Below are 17938 nucleotides of genomic sequence, written 5' to 3'. Positions count from 1 at the left end.
ATAAATAAATTTTAATAAAGAGCGTCATTTCAACTCTATTAGTGGACAACAAAAAAAGTGGTGCGTTGTACAAATATTGATCACGTGGTGCTTTGTTTGGCTACTAAGATTGAGTTGCTCCTAAATCTGATCCGCATCGCATTCCGTGAATAAAGATGTCCTCTTTTTCCTTCAAATTTTCTCAAACTCGAGAGAAGGTGAATCTGCAGGGCTTGAGTGAAGCCAAAGATGAGGAGGAAGAAGATCGTGATTATGTGAGGGAAGTGAATGAGGAAAAGGGTGTGAAGAGTGTGAAAGAGAAGGAAGAGAAAAAGGATCTCATCATTCCTTGTCCTGGAGATTCCCTGGAAGCGAAGGCCATCCAAGAACTCCTCCAAGGGCGTTCAATTGACGCGGGTCTTGACAAAGATTTGATCATTTATCAAGAGTCCCTCAAAAAGGCTGGGAATGACGCCACGGAAGAGGATTATGATTCAGTGCCGATTGAAGAGTTTGGCATGGCCATGCTCAAGGGTATGGGCTGGACTCCACAGTCCAAAAAAACTATAGGTACTTTAGAGGCGACGTTGAGGCCCAAGGGTCTTGGATTAGGAGCTGCTGTTCCTAAGACGAAGAAGAAAGGGACATCGAAGGATGAAGAAGAATTAGAGATGGTTGTTGGAGCCTATGTTCTCATTAGTCAAGGACCTCACAAACACAAATATGCGCAAATCAATGGTTTTGATGAAGGGACAGGGCGGGCTATTGTTCAAATGGCTTTAGGACGTCACGTCATTTCCATCTCGGAAAATGTGATTAAACTTGTGTCAAAAAAGGAATACAAAGAAAAGGGCAAGATATTGAATCAGGACGAATATGATCGCATGTCCAAAAGACGCTCTCGTTCCAGAAGTCCTGTTAAAACTGAAAATCCTTTGTATGACGAAAAAAAGAAGTATCATAAAAATGGAAAACATACTAAACCTAATTACCAAGTGAGATCCAGGAGTCCTTCACCCAAAAAAAGGAATCCCTCATGGGCTGCTCCTCATTTGAGAATCCGCTACATCAATGAACGTTATAAGCAAGGAAGATACTTCAATACTAAAATGATGGTTCAAGATGTAACAACCCCAACAACTTGTGTTCTTCGATCAGAAGTGGATGGCCGTATTTTAGACAATGTTCCTGTATCTGACCTTGAGACTGTAATACCTAAAACTTCCTCTAGCAATCAAAAAGTGATGATCGTTAATAACGTGGGTTCAGCACGTAAAGGCACACTAGCCACTATACTCAACAAAGATAAGGATCGTTGTAAAGCAGTTGTCCAGTCTATATATGATAAAAAAGACGTATGGAATTTGGACTTTGATGATCTATGCGAGTATTTAGGGGAATTGATGGAGGACTATTAAAAACTAGAAAGGGACCATCGATTAGATTTTTATAAAGACTTAATATGGAATGTGGTAAACTTGAGAAACAACTCCATTATCTTACGAGGTATGGAGTCTTCTTTTTTTTCGGCCATGTTGCGTAAAGTGAAATCATATGACTTCATTGATAATAAATTGCTATTCAAAAGAAATTCATTCTGCTAATATAATGTATAACCTTAGCTTTTTTTTTCTTTATATCTTTTAGGAAAAGAAATTCCATATAATGAGTGATGTCTATGGAAAAGCAAAATCAGGGAAATTAGTATTGAAAGGTGACAAATCAAGTGGGGGCAAAAAGAAAAAAAATAAGAAGGAAAAACGAAGACACGATGAAGGAGAAGATACCTCTAAAAGTGAAAGAAAAAAACTAAAACTTGTGGCTGCAAAAGACAGGGAAATCCATGGTGGATGGTGGCCAGTCACAGATTTTAAGCACATAACAGGCCCTATTGCTATTCAATTTGGAAAATTATATGTAAAATCACTAGATGATGGTAGTTTCGGACTTGGGATTCCACATGGTGATGGTGAAGGCCCTGAGCCCCAAGAAGTCTTACTCGCTGTAAATATCAATGATACTAAAGTTGCATTCAAGAGTGGATATGATAAATACTTGAGAGTTGATCCTACAAAAGGAACTATTCGAGGAATTAGTGATGCTGTTGGCGCGACTGAACAATTTGAACCTGTTTTCCAAGAAGGAAAATTAGCGATTTTAGGTCCCAACAATAAATTCTTATCGGTAAAGCTCCCAAAAGATATAAATATGCTCTTTTAATATATTATCTTTCTCATTCTTTATTTTAGATTGATGAATATGAAGGTGATACCATTTGTTGTAACAAATTAAAGGCAGGCTCCGAAGAAATAATCGTGATTCGTACGAACGCCGAAAGAGAAGAAGACAAAAAGAAAGATAAACCGGAGGAAGAAACTGGCTCTGTTGGCCAAGTCGAATTAAATTACGTTAAGAAATTCCAAAAATTCCAAGATCACAAAATTAAACTTTGTAACGAAGATCGCGAAGAGCTAGTGAAAGCTAGAGATTCGGGTAATTTGCATGAAACTCTTTTAGATAGAAGATCAAAGATGAAGGCTGATCGATATTGCAAATAATCCTTCATTATGTCTAGCATTCATTATTTCCCTAAGACTAATTTCGTCAAAGCTAAAGACTCAGATAATAAAACATCGTCTATCAACAAAGGCAACTCAGAATCAAACATTTCTAATCATTTTAATGGCAATGAAGTACGTAATTTTTACGATAGCTTATTCTCATCTTCGTCCAATGAGGATAGTAATACTGTTGATGAAGACGACGATATTCAAATTATAGCCGAAATTACTCCAACTGTTGTAAAGTTCAATATAAAGGACCTTTTCTTAGCCATTGATAATGATTCAGACTTCATTGAAGATATAATAAAACAAGGTGTGGACATAAATGTAATAGACTCGTATGGTTGGACTCCTTTAATGCACGCTATTTCTTCGGGAAATCTTCGAATCACTCAGTTATTTTTGAACAAGGGAGCAAATCCTACTTTAACCAAAGACAAAGGAGGATGGTCATGCCAATCTTTGGCTGAGAAGCAAGGAGGTGAAATCTTAAGACTTATTTCTGAAGGACCGCATTTTATTACGACTCCGTGTTCTTGTCTAAACGAAACTAAACCATCCTATGATTGTGAGTTATGCCATCAAACATTCGAAGATAAAAAAGTGCACACCTCTTCCATCATACACAATTTCCGTTATAACATGCATTGTGATTCATCTAAACCCAAATCCACTTACTATGGAATCTCAGAAAATAATAGAGGATATGAACTCATGTTAAAAAAAGGATGGAATCCTGAAAAGGGTTTAGGTCCTTCATGTAGTGGTAAATTATACCCTGTAAAAACAGTGCTGAAAAAAGATCGATCTGGAATTGGTAACACGAAGGAAAGAGCTAGGGTTACACATTTTGGTCCTGGAGATATTTCAAGTGTTGCTGATCGTCGATCAAGAGTGAATCCAAAGGGCAATATCTTGAGTAAAAAAATAATGAAAAGAAAAATTTCCATGGATAAAAAGAAAAATGCCATATATAGAAGAGAACTGAGTGATTTATAATATTGACTGTATTATTGATATCTTGTGATTTTGTGAGATCTAATACAATTTCTTTCATAAAAAAAAATATGAATAGCTTTATATGTTGTTCCAAAGTTGTTGGATTCTGATACCAATTTTGTTGATTTCAAAATAAAATAAAACATTTTTCTTAAATATAATTTTTTTAATATTTTTCGTCTTGATTTATAACTTATGAAAATATCGATGAGCCATGAATTCTAGAATTCATTGGAGAAGACATGAATTGATATTTTTCAACATATATTTTTCAAGCCTTTTATTGTTTTAGTTAGATAAATGCCAGTGTTAAATTTATACTTCATTCCATGTTTTTTTAATATAAAGGTCTAGCAAATTTATCTTATCGTCAGGTTTTATAGACTTGTAGTACATTCATATTAAATTTAAAACTAGATAACGTTGCAGTTTTCTGGAGATGTAGGTCCTAAATTATCCAAATAGTTAAGCATTTTTTGATAAAACACCAGGAAAAAATTACTTATGAAAAATCAAATTCGAAATAATGAAAGAAAGTACAAATTTTCTCAAGGGCGATTACAGTATTAATATATTGTAGTATACGTCTTGTTTCCTTCCATAATTACAACTTATTAAAATTAATTTGATATTTCCCCTTTTTAAAAAGGTTAGTATTCTTGTTGTCAGATGCCACTACTATACAAGATAATTTGTTACTATATATATACATAATATTTGTACTATGCTTTTTTGACTAGCTTACTTATTTAGAAAAAGGCGTGAGGAATGAGTTCTCTACTCCTAAACAAATATTGTAAAATGATGATATCTTAATATACTATGAACACTGTGTTTCCTAGTACAATATTTATATTAATTGATTCCCATAATGATTCGGAAGGAGAAACAGTAACAAAAGTTTTTTTGCTTGTACAAGTGCTCTCAATAGGATTGTAAATTTGAAGCGATAAAGGTTTTCCGATTTTAATTTGATTTGATGTGTAATAATATGTTACGTGTTATATTGTTATTGATATATTTATAATATTGTTACAGGAATTAAACATAGCAATGTCAAAAAAAGTACGTATTCTTTGTTATGGAGATAGTCTTACAGCGGGCTTTTATTTTGGAGGAAGATATTTTGAGCCCTACGGAGAAAGCCTTGTTAATGCGCTGGGTGAAGATGATTTTGAAGTGGACTATTGTGGTCGTTGTGGGGCTACAACTCAGGATATGCTGAATGATTTGGATAAGGATATCACTGATAAACATAGGTAATTACTTATTATTTTATTATACGCTGGTTGTGTAGGATATATTATGTGACATAATTTATGTCATATGTGGTGAGTTAACATAAAAAAAAAAATTTCAACATAAAACTAGAAAAGAAAGAAATTTCCAGTTTATTTTTCTTTTACATAATTTATTAATATACACCAACAGTCCCGTTGTATTTCTGTCTCTATGGTCCCGTAATCAGAGCTATATCAAGCCAAGATACTTAGGAACAATTTTCTAAGTATTTTGTATCAAGGGAGTGGGGACTGCATGTTTTAAAAGGTGCTACGGCTGTGACTACAATTTTCTTTGATGGCTAGTCTTGAGATAACATTTTTATTAGTTTATTTGTTTTTAGTGACCTTTTTTATTAAAACTAAAAATTTGAAATTATTTATATAATATTTTGTTCTGTACAAGTTGCAATTTCTTCGTCTTAAAATGCATTATTTAATTACAACATGAGTCATTCTAATTAGTTACTATTAATTTATACTATCATTTCATTTTGATTTATTAAAATAAACAGGGTTACTAGGTATTAATGAGTAAAATAACTTTGGGCATTTGAACTTCAAAATGAGCCATATAATACTTATGTTTTAGTAATTTTATTAAAATAGTCCAAAATTATAACATTAATATATAGATCATCCAGGGAATATTCCATTATTGTATTATTCTCATCTCAAGTATTGTAAATTATTCATCTCATTTTTTGGTTGCAACTAGTACAATTTGCTTATACAAGTTGGAACTAGTACAAAATCACAACTTTTTACAGAACATACGTATCACATGTATGTAAATAGAAAAGACGATTTATTTCACATATATATTTATAAAAATGTGCTCCCTTAAAGATAAACGACTGCTCCTAATCATGATAATTTCGAATATTATTAAAATTCTTCAGTTTTACTAGAATAAAGTTTAAATTATGTTTATGCTTTAGTTAGAGATTGACACAAACATAGTTTTGGGGGGACAGTTAAAGAACTGGGTCTCAATATTTAATAAACATATTTTTTCGGTCAATTATAGTTTTCTAATTCAAATTACTGGGATAGGTAGAACCTCCCAAGGATTAATCAGATTAATTTGCAGGTAGAAATTGACTCACAAAAATTTAGATTCAATTTTGATAAAAATCATTCTAGCTTTTTTTTTTTTGTGTTAATGTGCAACATATGTGTATATATTGTATAAAATTACCATTACAGACCGTCATGGAAAGGGATGGGACTACGTAAAATGTTAAAGTATAATGGGTCCTATGATCTAGTCATTTTACTCTTAGGATCGAACGATTTGTATTGTAAGTACTATTAAAAATTAAACATTGTATGATTTTTATCATAATATAATTTAATTTTTGACTCCATATATTAAATTATTTTTAGCTCATCATATTATGTAGCTTAAATTAAAATAAATTGGGTAAAATCAATAAAACTTAAATTTACTTTAACTTCATTTTTTAATATTATTAAATGCACAAATTAAAATAAATTTGAAAAATTTGATCTATTTACTTTTAGTCTAATTTTAAATATTTTCCCTCCTCTTCTTCCCCATAAAATTTTAATCTTTAAAATATACAATTATTTTAATAAATGTAGCCTGTCAATGCAATAGTAAGCTAGAATTATTTTCCTCAAAATTGAGTACATATTAGATTTATATTCTTCGATAAATTATCGTCAACCTCTATCAACTAATTAATCTGCTCAATCCTTTGAAGGCACCGCATATTGCACTGAAAGTAGCAAAAATTAATTGTCACACTAATTATTTTTAAGGTCATATTGGGACCTAATTAACCCTAATAATTCATATGAAGAATTTAAACTATAGTTAACTTTCTTAGGTATCTACAATCATTCCAGAAATTTGAATAGTATGTCTATAATTGACTAGAATAATTTGTATAAAATATTGGGCTGAATATATATATTCAGGGCGAGGAATAAGTTCTTGAAGATATGTTTTAGTTTATAAATTCAATATAAATTTATTAATTAGCATCAACTATAAATTAATTTAAAAAAAAACTTTTGTTCGAAATAGCTCCGTTTACACGGATTACATGGCGGAGACGAAGATGCACTTGAGTAGAGGCAAAAATTTACCCATTCCTCTATGAGGGTACGCTTCATAATATCTTTGGTGGGACGATGCTTGATACAAGCCCTCGCCAGAAAAATGGATGACATAGAAAAGTCCATGGTATTCAGGTCAGGGATGCTAGGGGGTCACATATTCTTTTTCCAACAGTCCAACACACTTATCGTAGTGTGAAAGATTGCCCCGTCTTAGTTGAAGATTTTGGGCGCGTTTAAGGTGTTTAAGGTTTACGTGCTCCCTCTGCCCATGGGTTTCATTGTCTCCACCGACGTAATCTGGACTAAGGCTATTTCGAATAAAAGTTTAAAAAAAATTAATTTAGGTATATTACAGTTTGATAATTTCAACAAAGATTTATACTAATTAATAAATTTATATTCAATTTATAAACTAAAACATAGCTTCCCGTACTTATTCATCACCCTGTATGATGTAAAATATAAAATGTGGAATTTTTTCTTTTCTTGATTTTCGTTCAATATTGTTTTTGTGCTAAAGAAACTCAAATGTCACCTTTGGTGTAAATTATTAATACTTTTCCACCAAATATCTATATTTTGAAAATTCGAAAAATTTATTACTAATATTATATATTTCAATTTCAGTTGGAATACATCAGGATATTACATGTAACAATCTAAAAAATCTTCACGGCATTATTTTAGCATCATCTCCCAACATTACTTCTATTGCACTGGCTATTCCAGATGCTGAATTTATGCTTCAAAGTGATGATTTGCATACAAGATGGATGGCTATTAATGAATTCTTACAAAAGGAATCAGAAGTTAATGAAAGGATGAAATACATTTCTTTTCCCTTCGGATTGAAGGACTCAAATCTATATGATGATGGTAATGTTGTTATTTTAAAAATAAATCCTCATATCTATTTTGTGATGTATGTATTTACTTTAATATGTCATATAAACAACTGGGTTGTCCACATTTGTTGATTTGGATGGGCTTTAGCTACCCTAGGGGCGTCTGCAGGATTATATATACATATATTTTTTTTTAAATAAAAAAATTATTTAAAACTTAAATTTTTGAATTTTATTTAAGTCCTCATCTATTCACAGAAAATTATTTTTTTTGGAAATTTTTTTGAGAAATCTATAGGCATTGTCCAAAAAAAAAAAATTTTTTGTGAAAAAAATTATAAAATTCAAATATTAAATTTTTTAGAAAATTTACAGCTATTCACAAAAAATATAGTTTTTAGAAAAAAATTCAAAAATCCATAGCTATGGCGAAAAAAAATTGAAAAATTAATAGCTGTTCCCAAAAATTAAAAAATTTGTAAAAAATTTCAAATATGAAATCTTTTGAAATTTTTTACAAATATTAATTATTTTGTAGGAAAATTTCAAAAATACACAGCTATTCAGAGAAAATTAATTTTTTTTTTGAAAAAAAGAATTAATTTAATGTTCTAGTAAAAAGCAAATAATCCTTAATATGAGGGGTGTTGCCCTATATATAGGGATGAGATGGGACCTATATTAACTATTAAATACAGATATAGCCCTTAAAATGCCCATAATATTCAGTTGTCAATATATCCCCTACGTGATTAAAAGGCTGTTTGGTGTAAAATGTGAATATATTCGTGCTGACTTTGCCAACAAATTATTCAAATTCAAATCGAGATACAACTTTAACACAAACTACAGGGTGCGGTTTCACAATTAAGATTTTTTTAAACCGGTTTTTCTTGGGCACCCTTAGTCATACAGCTTTAAAAACCAGTTTATCTGATTTAGCAGACAATTTGTATAAGTTCTGTTTACAAGGTGTTGACAATGTCCTCCGACTACGACCGTCGTGCAGCGTTAATTGTCGCCCTCCGTGCAGGCCTTACGCCCAAAGAGATAATCGACTTTCTCAAGTTATCCTCTGCCACCGTGTACAAAGTCGCATATGAGTTTTGCAGGTTGCAGCCGGCAGCTGGTATCTCTACCAGCAAGACGGCGCACCAGCTCATACCAGCCATCTGGTAAAAATTGGTTTTCGGATGTTCTGGTCTAGCTCCCCGGACTGCAATTCTTTGGACTATTTCGTGTGAGGCGTCTTAGAGAGGGAGTTCAACAATTTGGGTTCTCTGAGAGCCTCCATTATTGAGGCTATGAACAATATGAAAAAAGATCACCTGATCAAGATGTACATTAGGTTCCGGGCAAGGTTGGAGGCAGTGGTTTAGGCTGAGGGTGGTCGGATTGAATGATTAGGTTTATGGAGGGTCCCCACGTTTGTATATAAATGGGTTTGTTAATATCTCTACTAATTTAAGAAATAGAAAGGTTTATGTCCTGGTATCGAAAATTCTTTATTCTAAAACCGCACCCGGTATATAATTGTTATTCTTAGAAAAAAATAATCAGGCAAGTGTTTTACATGTAAAATGTTCCTAAATTTCAGTTTTTAATTTATCCCATACGTGATTTATGACGGGGTTTTTTTATAGGAAAATGCATATGTAATTTCCTTTATTTTGTTGATCCTGCCCGAAAACATACTACATGGACAATACCTTGAACTGGGATATTTACTTTCAATATTTGGGTGACTATATCTTCGCTAATATTGAAGCTACAAGATTCAAATTATGCTATTATCATTAGTAGTAGAGTGTATGTTTTTAATTACTATTTATGTCTGTTATAAATACCAAATTTATAAAATGCATTTACATTTTGAAGGCAAAGTATCTTCAATTCACAATGCTAAACTTTTTGCTATCTGGTTTTGATTTTAAAACAAAGTTAACATTTTAAGGATATATTACTATTAACTATTTTATTAGATTAAGATATGATACAGTTTACTCAAAATATTTTTGTAACTTGTTCATGCAGCTATTGAAATGCAATATTGTTTTAATTATATTCGTTAAAAGTTAATTATTTGGATTGCACACCACTGTCAGTATAAAATAGTCACAAGTTATCTGAAGGAATGCAACTGTACCGAGTGGTGCATTAAAATCTGAATACTGAATTTTAAACTTTAACAAGATATAATTTATTAATTAAATATAGAATTTCAACAAAATTAATACTATAAATATATGTGTATCTGAGCTCTCTTAATCATTAATGTAGCAGCCCTTAACGGCAATGATGGCTTCCATGCGGCAGCGGAAGGCTGGGCATCTGTTGCAGAGGTATTCATCTGTCATGGCATCCCAGTACTGGCTGACAGTAGTTTCGAATGCCTTTGGGGTTGGATGACGGACACTGCAGGCATTCCCCTATACATGTATCCAAAACAGAGTTGCATCAGGGCTGTGGGTGGGCCAAAAGTGTGAAAAAAGAGTTTAAGCGCTTTGATTGAGCGAATAAAAATTCGTCGATCACGTTCAAGTGTCATTTTCTCGACCCCTCAAACTAGTTTTAATACCCCTACACACACACTAATGGAGAGTCGGCTATATTAATTTACAAATTATGAATGTTTTTTATTTTTATGTTTCAGGTACTCATTTTTCCATTAAGGGTAATCAAGAACTTGGAATCCGTTTAGCCAGAATTATAAAAGAGAAAAAACTTTTTGGGGGAAAGAATGCTACTGATTTAGTCATTAGTGAAGGAAACTGACTGCTCACTTCATCTTGATCAATGAGAGATTTTATATAATATATTATTAGTTTCATTTTTGAATAATTGCTTAAATTTTTGGATTGTTTGTGATATATAATATTTTTTTGCTTATTTTGATATTTGTGATAAGATTAGATTTTTTACTACTACATAAAATAAAATATTAATAGTTTTTTAGGATAAACATTTCCATTTTTTACTTTCACTGCATAAATAATCCAAATTTTCCGACTGACATATTTTTTCTGACACAAATAATCTATGGAGAGGGTATCACATCCTTTGGCGACAACCTGGAAGGAAGGGCACTTATTATTTTATAATGTGCAATTATTTGTTATACGTGAGTTATGCGTAAGCCCCTATCCCCAGCCGACTAGATTACTATTTAATTAGAATCTAAATTGTTTTTATTTATATATTTTCTATATAATTATTAATAAAGCAAAGTTTTTCTGTCTGTGAAGAACTCATCTATGAGTGTGTACTTAATATTTTAGAGCTGCGTGATCTAATAAATAAAAATGTAGCAACGAGCGTGTATACCTATAGCACAGCGTGTCCAATAAAAAAAGAAAAGTGTAGTACATATAGTATTGAGTAACTAATTGTGAGTGTGCTCATGAAAAACGGAGAGTAACACTTAAAGATTATTGGAGAGTGATAATTGGTTTTTAACCTGTAAGGAATTCCCAAATGGTGGGGCATGGCGGAGTTTCTAAGTCGAGAATGACTGGTGAGACAGAAGAACCACTGCTTCAAAATTTCACAAATTTCAACCAACTTCCCCAAATTTTCTACCTAATTTCAAATCACAACAAAAACAACCAATATATGACAATAGTTAGTCATGTTTGGGTATAAGTGACAACATTGTTGGGTCAGAAATGTCAACAGCGGGTTCTTGCAAACTTACTCGTGGTCACGTCTCTCCTTGGTGTAACAGGTGAGAAACAGAGCACCCATTATTAAGTAATTACTCATACGTGTATATATTCTTATATTTATTTTATTTAGTGGGTGTAGGTTGTGATGATATTATATGCTAAGGATTAAGATTTGTGAATGCACGGATAAAAGCGAGAGAAGTTCGAGAATGCCTGCAATGCAACAGCTCTTCCAAGGTTGGTGCGAATTAGCGAGAATGCTGGAGGCGTCAGCGACGTTCTCCAGAACGAAGCCATCATCAACCTCAACAGGCTGGTGGACGAGTTTCAGCACTATTTTCCTGACTTGAAAGGCAACAACCCAATGATGAAGTTAACGAGGGTTCCCTTCAGCTTTCGAGTTGACAACTTCGGAAAGGAAGGAGGAGACATCGAAGACCAGTTTCTTGACCTGGTGCATGATTCTGCAGAAAAGGATGTTTTTGCAGAGAAAAGCCTGAAGGCATTCTGGTCCACTATATATGGTTCGTATCCTCGTGTTGCTGTGATGGTGGCTCACACTACTGGTTGCATTTCCCTCAAGTCGGCGTTTTCGAGCATGGAGCACTCGTCGAGACAAAACTAATGGAAAAGTTTCATTAATGCGATAATTGTTATTAAAAAAATATAAGATATGCATACAAAAATTAAGGGACGTAAAAGAGCACAACTAGCAATACCAGGTACTGCCACTCGTATATTATAAAACAAAAATACAAAATGAATTTCAGTTCCAATAGCATAATTGGCTAAATACAACTTAATGTGAGGAATATTTTTTTGTTTTGTGTTGGGAGGTACATTTAATCTGTTCATTCTCAGAAAAGTTTATATTCGTCCTTCATTCGTACATTTTTGAACTGTGGAAAAAACACAAAGAAGAAAATATTGTGTGGACGTTGAAAGCAATCCAGTAATTTTGGAGCTTGTTAACATAAATGTAAAGTATTATATTTTCTCATGAAAGATCCCTTGTTACTGTTAGGCATTTCCTTAAAATGCCATATCCAATTTTCATATTTAGAATTTATACACAATAGGAAACCTGGTTAAACTTAAATAGATCACCTACATTAATCAGTTGCTATTTTAATTTCATTTGCCTGACCGTTAATCACAAGTTTGGTTGTATTTTTATTCTGAAGCGTCTTACAATCAAAAACTTGGTCTTAATGACTAAGACTTGGGAGATTAAATTCATAAGATATAGTTGCTGAAGTGATATTAATCCCTGTGATAAGAGAACATTCCTGTAAATATTAATCATTACAATTACTGGAAGGGAAAATTTGTTGTAGCCTCAACTTTAAACTGATTCTGGCTCCTCTTTTTTTTTTTTTGGTATCAGCTTTCATAATATATTACTGATGGAAATCATAATCAGTAAAAATAAAGTTCATAAAATTAATTATATAAATTATGTTTTTTCATCTATTTTTATTATTTATAAAAACATGGTTTAAATCAGCCAAACCTGGTATAAAAGTTCTCCTATGATGACTAATATTTTCAAGTTTTTTTAATTCCAAAAACACGTAAATATAGTTGATTCATATATTAATTTCATATAACAATATTTAAATAGAAAATTATTTGTTGTTGAAATAGATACACAATTGCAAAAAAGAAAATCTTATAAATACAATAAAGATAATTTACTGAAAAGCATAGACTTTTTGGACTCAAATGAAGAAATATACTGCCTTGATGCAAGCATTGCAAATATAAAGGGTACTTCATCTTAACTTTTTGCAAGCAAAAAAAAAAAAAAAAAAAAAAAAAAGATGTAAAACGCTACTGTAACTTAATTTCTTAAGGGATTTTATTAAATTTTATACAAACATTAACATTATAACACATGAATTTGACATTAAAAAATCGAAGTTAGCTCGTACCATACGTCACAACGCCCCTGGAAACATCCTACTAATTTCTTAACCGTCCTACTGGGTAAAGTCTAAAATAACCTTCTTATCCCAGCTCTCAGGAATCTTGATGGGTTGTGGGGACCTTTATTGGAAGCCTGCTCAACATTAACCCCAGAAAAAGTAGTATAAATGGCTTAAATCAGGCAAGTTAGGAAGCCAATAACTCGGTGTGATGCACATCACGTTATAGGAATCAAGTAAATTGAGTGTCCTTTTGCTTGTGTGATAGGGTGTTCCGTTTTGTTGCCAGATCCAAAGTTGGTCTTTCATGATATTGCTGATCTAGGGGAAGATTTTGGTGCATAGAAAACAAATGTAGATTTTGGTGTTGACCTTCAGGGACAGCTGGAAAATGAAATGCGGCATAACGTGACCCTCGTTGCTAATAACGGCAAAAACCATAACTTGTAATGGGTACATGGCCTTGATGATCTTGCGGACGTTTATTTAGACTTTTTGCCAACTATCTATTGTTCCTTTAGTTATGCTTCTGGGTTTTATATACATTTTTCTCATCGGAGAACAAAGACTAGATCTTTCACGGGAGGCTTCTATTTTAGCTTGATCAAAACCTTAATTCGGTTGACCATTTCCTCCCTGTTTGACGAGGTTAGAAGATCCCAATTGCGGCGTGAATAGCTGTCCTAATTGATGGCACGATGAACAGTTGAACAGGACACTATGTAAATGCTTTAGCGATCACATACATCAATTGGCCTGTATTTTTCTCATTTTTTTTTTCTTCGCATAGCAGCACTTAGGTCGGTTTTGGTCACTTCAGCCAAAAACACGTTGTCTATTTCATATATTAAATTGCAAAAAATACATAAAAGTGCAGAACGTTTTTTTCCTGATCAAAAGAAAATGGGAATATGCTGTCGTAAGGAACCATTATGGGAAACTGTGATACCAAGAGTGATATTCGTAACGTACCGCTCTCCATTAGTGTGTGTGTGTGGGTATTAAAACTAGTTTGAGGGGGATAGGAGTGGGCCATAGAAAATTGTGCACATTTAAAAAAATGTACCCTTTATAAACATCTCTTGTCACGTCCTTGCAATATTTTGATGATGCTTCTGTCACACTTTTTCGGCTCTTTCGACAACTTGAGAATGGAATGGATATTTTTTTTTTAGAATGAACAACTCTTTATTATTGATATTGTTGTCAATTTTTTCATCAGATAAATATTTTGTAATGTTCAGTCACCTCTACTTTGGTCCAGTCAATAATTTCCTAATATTGTCTATACTAAAAAGGTAATTTATATATTTTAAATACTTTAGGGTACGATTTTGAAGTACGTTACTGTAAAAATATATCGAAATATGAATTAATTTCAATCACTCAACCTTAATTAATTATTGAATTAGTAAGTGTTCAGATTTCAATGGACCACTCGGCATTGCGGGTTGGATACTTAAAGCCACATAGTATAGTTTTACACTGAATAAATTTATAACCTACTGTAGTTCGCATAATGTCGACATCCACAGCTGAAAACAAAGTAGAGTTTAAATTTTTAGTTTAAGTGAGGCATGTAATACTTTAGAATAGACTAAAATATTTCTAATATTATATGAGTAAGATAACGCTATGATGAGTAGTAGAAAAATAAGTATTTTTTGTTGTTGGGATAATGACGTTACCTATATTAATTTACAAATTATGAATGTTTTTTATTATTATGTTTCAGGTACTCATTTTTCCATTAAGGGTAATCAAGAACTTGGAATCCGTTTAGCCAGAATTATAAAAGAGAAAAAACTTTTCGAATTCTCTTCCATTCAGTTTTTTTTTAATATCAAGTCTATTATCACAAATAATACTAAAAACATTTTCTGGAAGAGAAAAAGAACTTTTTGTTCTATAATTGGTAGAAATTTTTTTTTCTTGCTATTGAATAAATTTTATCGCTTGAAATATATGCCTTGCCCCATCTTTTAGATAGGAATTCTTCTTTATGGTGAATCACTTTGTAGTATAAACAAGGATTGAAAAATTTATCAAACAGATAATATACCTTATAATATATATATGTAATATAATATACTTTATGTTATCAGAAAAATCTTCTTAAGAAACATATAGACGTAGAAGACGTAGAAGTACGACATCTTGCGTGATTTAAATTTCCTAGATTTTTAAAAGCAATATCATCCAAAACATCCTTCCGATATAGAATGATTAGTATGATATTAATATTTTTGATCGGTACTCCATTGTTTATAATCTGTTAATGCAAGAGAAACTGAATTTGGAACAAAAGGTACAATTGGCAAAGTTTCACATGTTGCAAGCCTTTTTCCAGTATATCCAAGAGGGTCACTTGATAGTCAGTTTTATAATAATGACTGATTTTTAAAATACGTAATTATAATGTTGCACCATGTATTTAGAGGATATACTGTCTTGTCAATTAATAGTAAGTTCATTATTCAAGTCATAGTCTCTTGTTAAGAAAGGGTATTAGCTGGGTTCACAAGTTTATTATAAGAATTTGTTGGATATATTTAAAGACTTCATAACAAAGAACTAACAAGTTAGGTGAGAGTTGTTTCATTTCCATTATACTTTTTTTTTTAAATTAATGTTAGGGTTATATAAATCTGTAAACCCAATTTTACTTATCTATAGTCCAGGGATTATTAAAAGTAGGCACATGGAGAATCTCTAGGAGATAGGTGAGATTTACAAAAAAATATTTATTTACTATAAAAAAAGTTTGCGTTGTGTGGAAATACTTGCTTGAAAACATAGTTTGAAGGGGGTTAATTTATGAAAAAAGTTTGTGAAGTAAAAAAAAAAAAAAAAAAAAAAAAAAAAAAAAAAACGTATCCATCTCAAATTTGGCATGTATACTTATTTTTATGCTTATCATTGAAATATAACTAGCCATATTCGATTTTCACACTTTTTGAGCCTTAATTTTTTGAACATTCCTATATATAGTGATGGCAATACGGTATATTTTTGTAGGTTAACCGTTTTTTTTGGAATTGGTAAGCTGAAGAATAAATTTACTTATCCTAAGCTGTTGTCATAATTATGTAATTCCCGAGGAGTAAAGATTCGTTGCTATTACATTTAATTATATTTAAACCCTGATTGAACATTCGTGTGAGTTCATAAAATACGTATACTAACCTTGAAGATTTGTTGTGGAGTTATAATTGTAAGTCCTTGTTGGACTCAATTTAAAATTAAGGATCGACATCGGAGTGATTCTTGCCAATGTTCTTGTTTATTTTAGTCAAGGTACTGTATCATAAAGGTGTGTTGCTCACGACTTTTATAATTTGAGAGAGGTAAGCATCCCATTTTAATGACGTCACATATGTGTGGAAAACGCTAGTCCATACTTGTATTTTGCTCTAAGATTATAAGAAATCTAGCTCAAAATGTAAGGTTTTCTACTTGCAAGCTGGGCTTGGCTCTAAATAAAGGGGGAATTACATTTTATTTTCATACTATACCCTTGTAGGTATGAAAAATAAAAAAATAGGTGAACATCTATGTACATTTATGAATATAATACGATAGAAAACTATTACTATTAGTTGCCTTATGGTTGTAAGATTGATCAACTGAATCTAATCATTTGTGAATATTTTTCAATTTTTCTTTGGATAGAGGATTTACACCATTATCTTAATATTAAGTATAGTTTTATAATAATAAAAAAATTACTATAGGGAACAGATCAATTATATATTAAAATAAGTCGATATTATTTTTTCTTAACATGAGACGCTCATGTGAAAAAAATAAACTTACAACTAGATCTTAATTTTTTATTTATGTTCATATAGAGTTTATCTTGCAAACATAACTGAAGATGATGTATTGAACTAGCCTCTGTTGCCTTGTGACTTTTACTTATATTTCAAAAAAAGAGATATATATTTTAGTAAATATTTGAAGAATACTCGGGAAATCAAATTTTCTAAAGATTTCCCACTTTTATATTGCTTACAATAGTTTGTAATTCAGACTAATAATAGTTATACAACTAATAATAAGAAGGATTTTGAAATTTCTACTCCCCTGACAGCAATCACAATAACAAAATAGCATTTGTATGTCCAAAATAAAACCGAATTAATCAATAAAATAACGGAGAACTCATAAATACGGAATGTAAATTTTGAAGAATAACTTATAATTATCTAGTATAGAAAACATTTAATAATTTATTTATTCTATTGAGATCCTACATCTTTGCAAAAGTAATACTCCAATATGGGGAAAAGCTATTTGGCTGTTTAGAGAAGGATTCCCAACTCAATAAGTTTGGAAATTTCAATGACATTAAGATATTTCAACATAAATCTCCAGAAGTTAAGATGTTTGTCATATATTTTGTAAAACATAAGCTCCAAATAACTATTTATATGTAATAGCAGAGTAGAATATGCTTTGCCAAACAAAATATCGAAAAAAGAGAAGCACTTTATCTTTACCAGTCTATAATCATGTTCTACTTATTTTCCAATGCCAAGGAACTCAGTAGTAATAAAGAAATCATGCATGAGCTTGAAATGTCCA

The 17938-nt window shown here is 31.6% G+C and overlaps 4 protein-coding genes across 4 annotated transcripts; all 4 read left to right on the top strand.

The window, feature by feature from the left end:
• The first annotated feature begins 138 nt into the window (after positions 1-138).
• Positions 139-3703, top strand: FRG1 (FSHD region gene 1). Its single transcript, XM_040714881.2, has 3 exons — positions 139-1485; positions 1627-2163; positions 2229-3703. Exons 2-3 carry the CDS (start codon positions 1645-1647, stop codon positions 2535-2537), a joined length of 828 nt encoding a protein of 275 aa, XP_040570815.1. The 5' UTR covers positions 139-1485; positions 1627-1644; the 3' UTR covers positions 2538-3703.
• LOC121120636 (G-patch domain and KOW motifs-containing protein-like) lies at positions 156-1486 on the top strand. Its single transcript, XM_071889409.1, has one exon. The coding sequence runs from the start codon at positions 156-158 to the stop codon at positions 1395-1397; it is 1242 nt and encodes a 413-aa protein (XP_071745510.1). The 3' UTR covers positions 1398-1486.
• On the top strand, positions 2547-3703 carry LOC121120637 (G patch domain and ankyrin repeat-containing protein 1 homolog). The gene has a single exon (XM_040715508.2). The coding sequence runs from the start codon at positions 2547-2549 to the stop codon at positions 3540-3542; it is 996 nt and encodes a 331-aa protein (XP_040571442.1). The 3' UTR covers positions 3543-3703.
• A 657-nt stretch (positions 3704-4360) lies between these two features.
• LOC121120639 (uncharacterized) lies at positions 4361-10720 on the top strand. The gene is made up of 5 exons (XM_040715509.2): positions 4361-4497; positions 4581-4801; positions 6032-6126; positions 7541-7789; positions 10412-10720. The coding sequence occupies exons 2-5, from the start codon at positions 4596-4598 to the stop codon at positions 10531-10533; spliced, it is 672 nt and encodes a 223-aa protein (XP_040571443.1). The 5' UTR covers positions 4361-4497; positions 4581-4595; the 3' UTR covers positions 10534-10720.
• Positions 10721-17938: the final 7218 nt, after the last annotated feature.

This window comes from Lepeophtheirus salmonis, chromosome 6, assembly GCF_016086655.4.
Source record: "Lepeophtheirus salmonis chromosome 6, UVic_Lsal_1.4, whole genome shotgun sequence".
Lineage (NCBI taxonomy): Eukaryota > Metazoa > Arthropoda > Copepoda > Siphonostomatoida > Caligidae > Lepeophtheirus > Lepeophtheirus salmonis.
Note: the sequence above shows the minus strand (reverse complement) of the source record. Positions and strands in the feature narration are given on the sequence as shown.

What these genes read in the sequence shown, in the direction of transcription:
- LOC121120636 (XM_071889409.1), top strand. Translation starts at nt 156, where the DNA reads ATGTCCTCTTTTTCCTTCAAATTTTCTCAAACTCGAGAGAAGGTGAAT.
- FRG1 (XM_040714881.2), top strand. Translation starts at nt 1,645, where the DNA reads ATGAGTGATGTCTATGGAAAAGCAAAATCAGGGAAATTAGTATTGAAA. An exon ending in CCAACAATAAATTCTTATCG is followed by an intron (nt 2,164 to 2,228) that starts GTAAAGCTCCCA and finishes TCTTTATTTTAG; the next exon opens with ATTGATGAATATGAAGGTGA.
- LOC121120637 (XM_040715508.2), top strand. Translation starts at nt 2,547, where the DNA reads ATGTCTAGCATTCATTATTTCCCTAAGACTAATTTCGTCAAAGCTAAA.
- LOC121120639 (XM_040715509.2), top strand. Translation starts at nt 4,596, where the DNA reads ATGTCAAAAAAAGTACGTATTCTTTGTTATGGAGATAGTCTTACAGCG. An exon ending in AGGATCGAACGATTTGTATT is followed by an intron (nt 6,127 to 7,540) that starts GTAAGTACTATT and finishes TTTCAATTTCAG; the next exon opens with TTGGAATACATCAGGATATT. An exon ending in CTCAAATCTATATGATGATG is followed by an intron (nt 7,790 to 10,411) that starts GTAATGTTGTTA and finishes TTTATGTTTCAG; the next exon opens with GTACTCATTTTTCCATTAAG.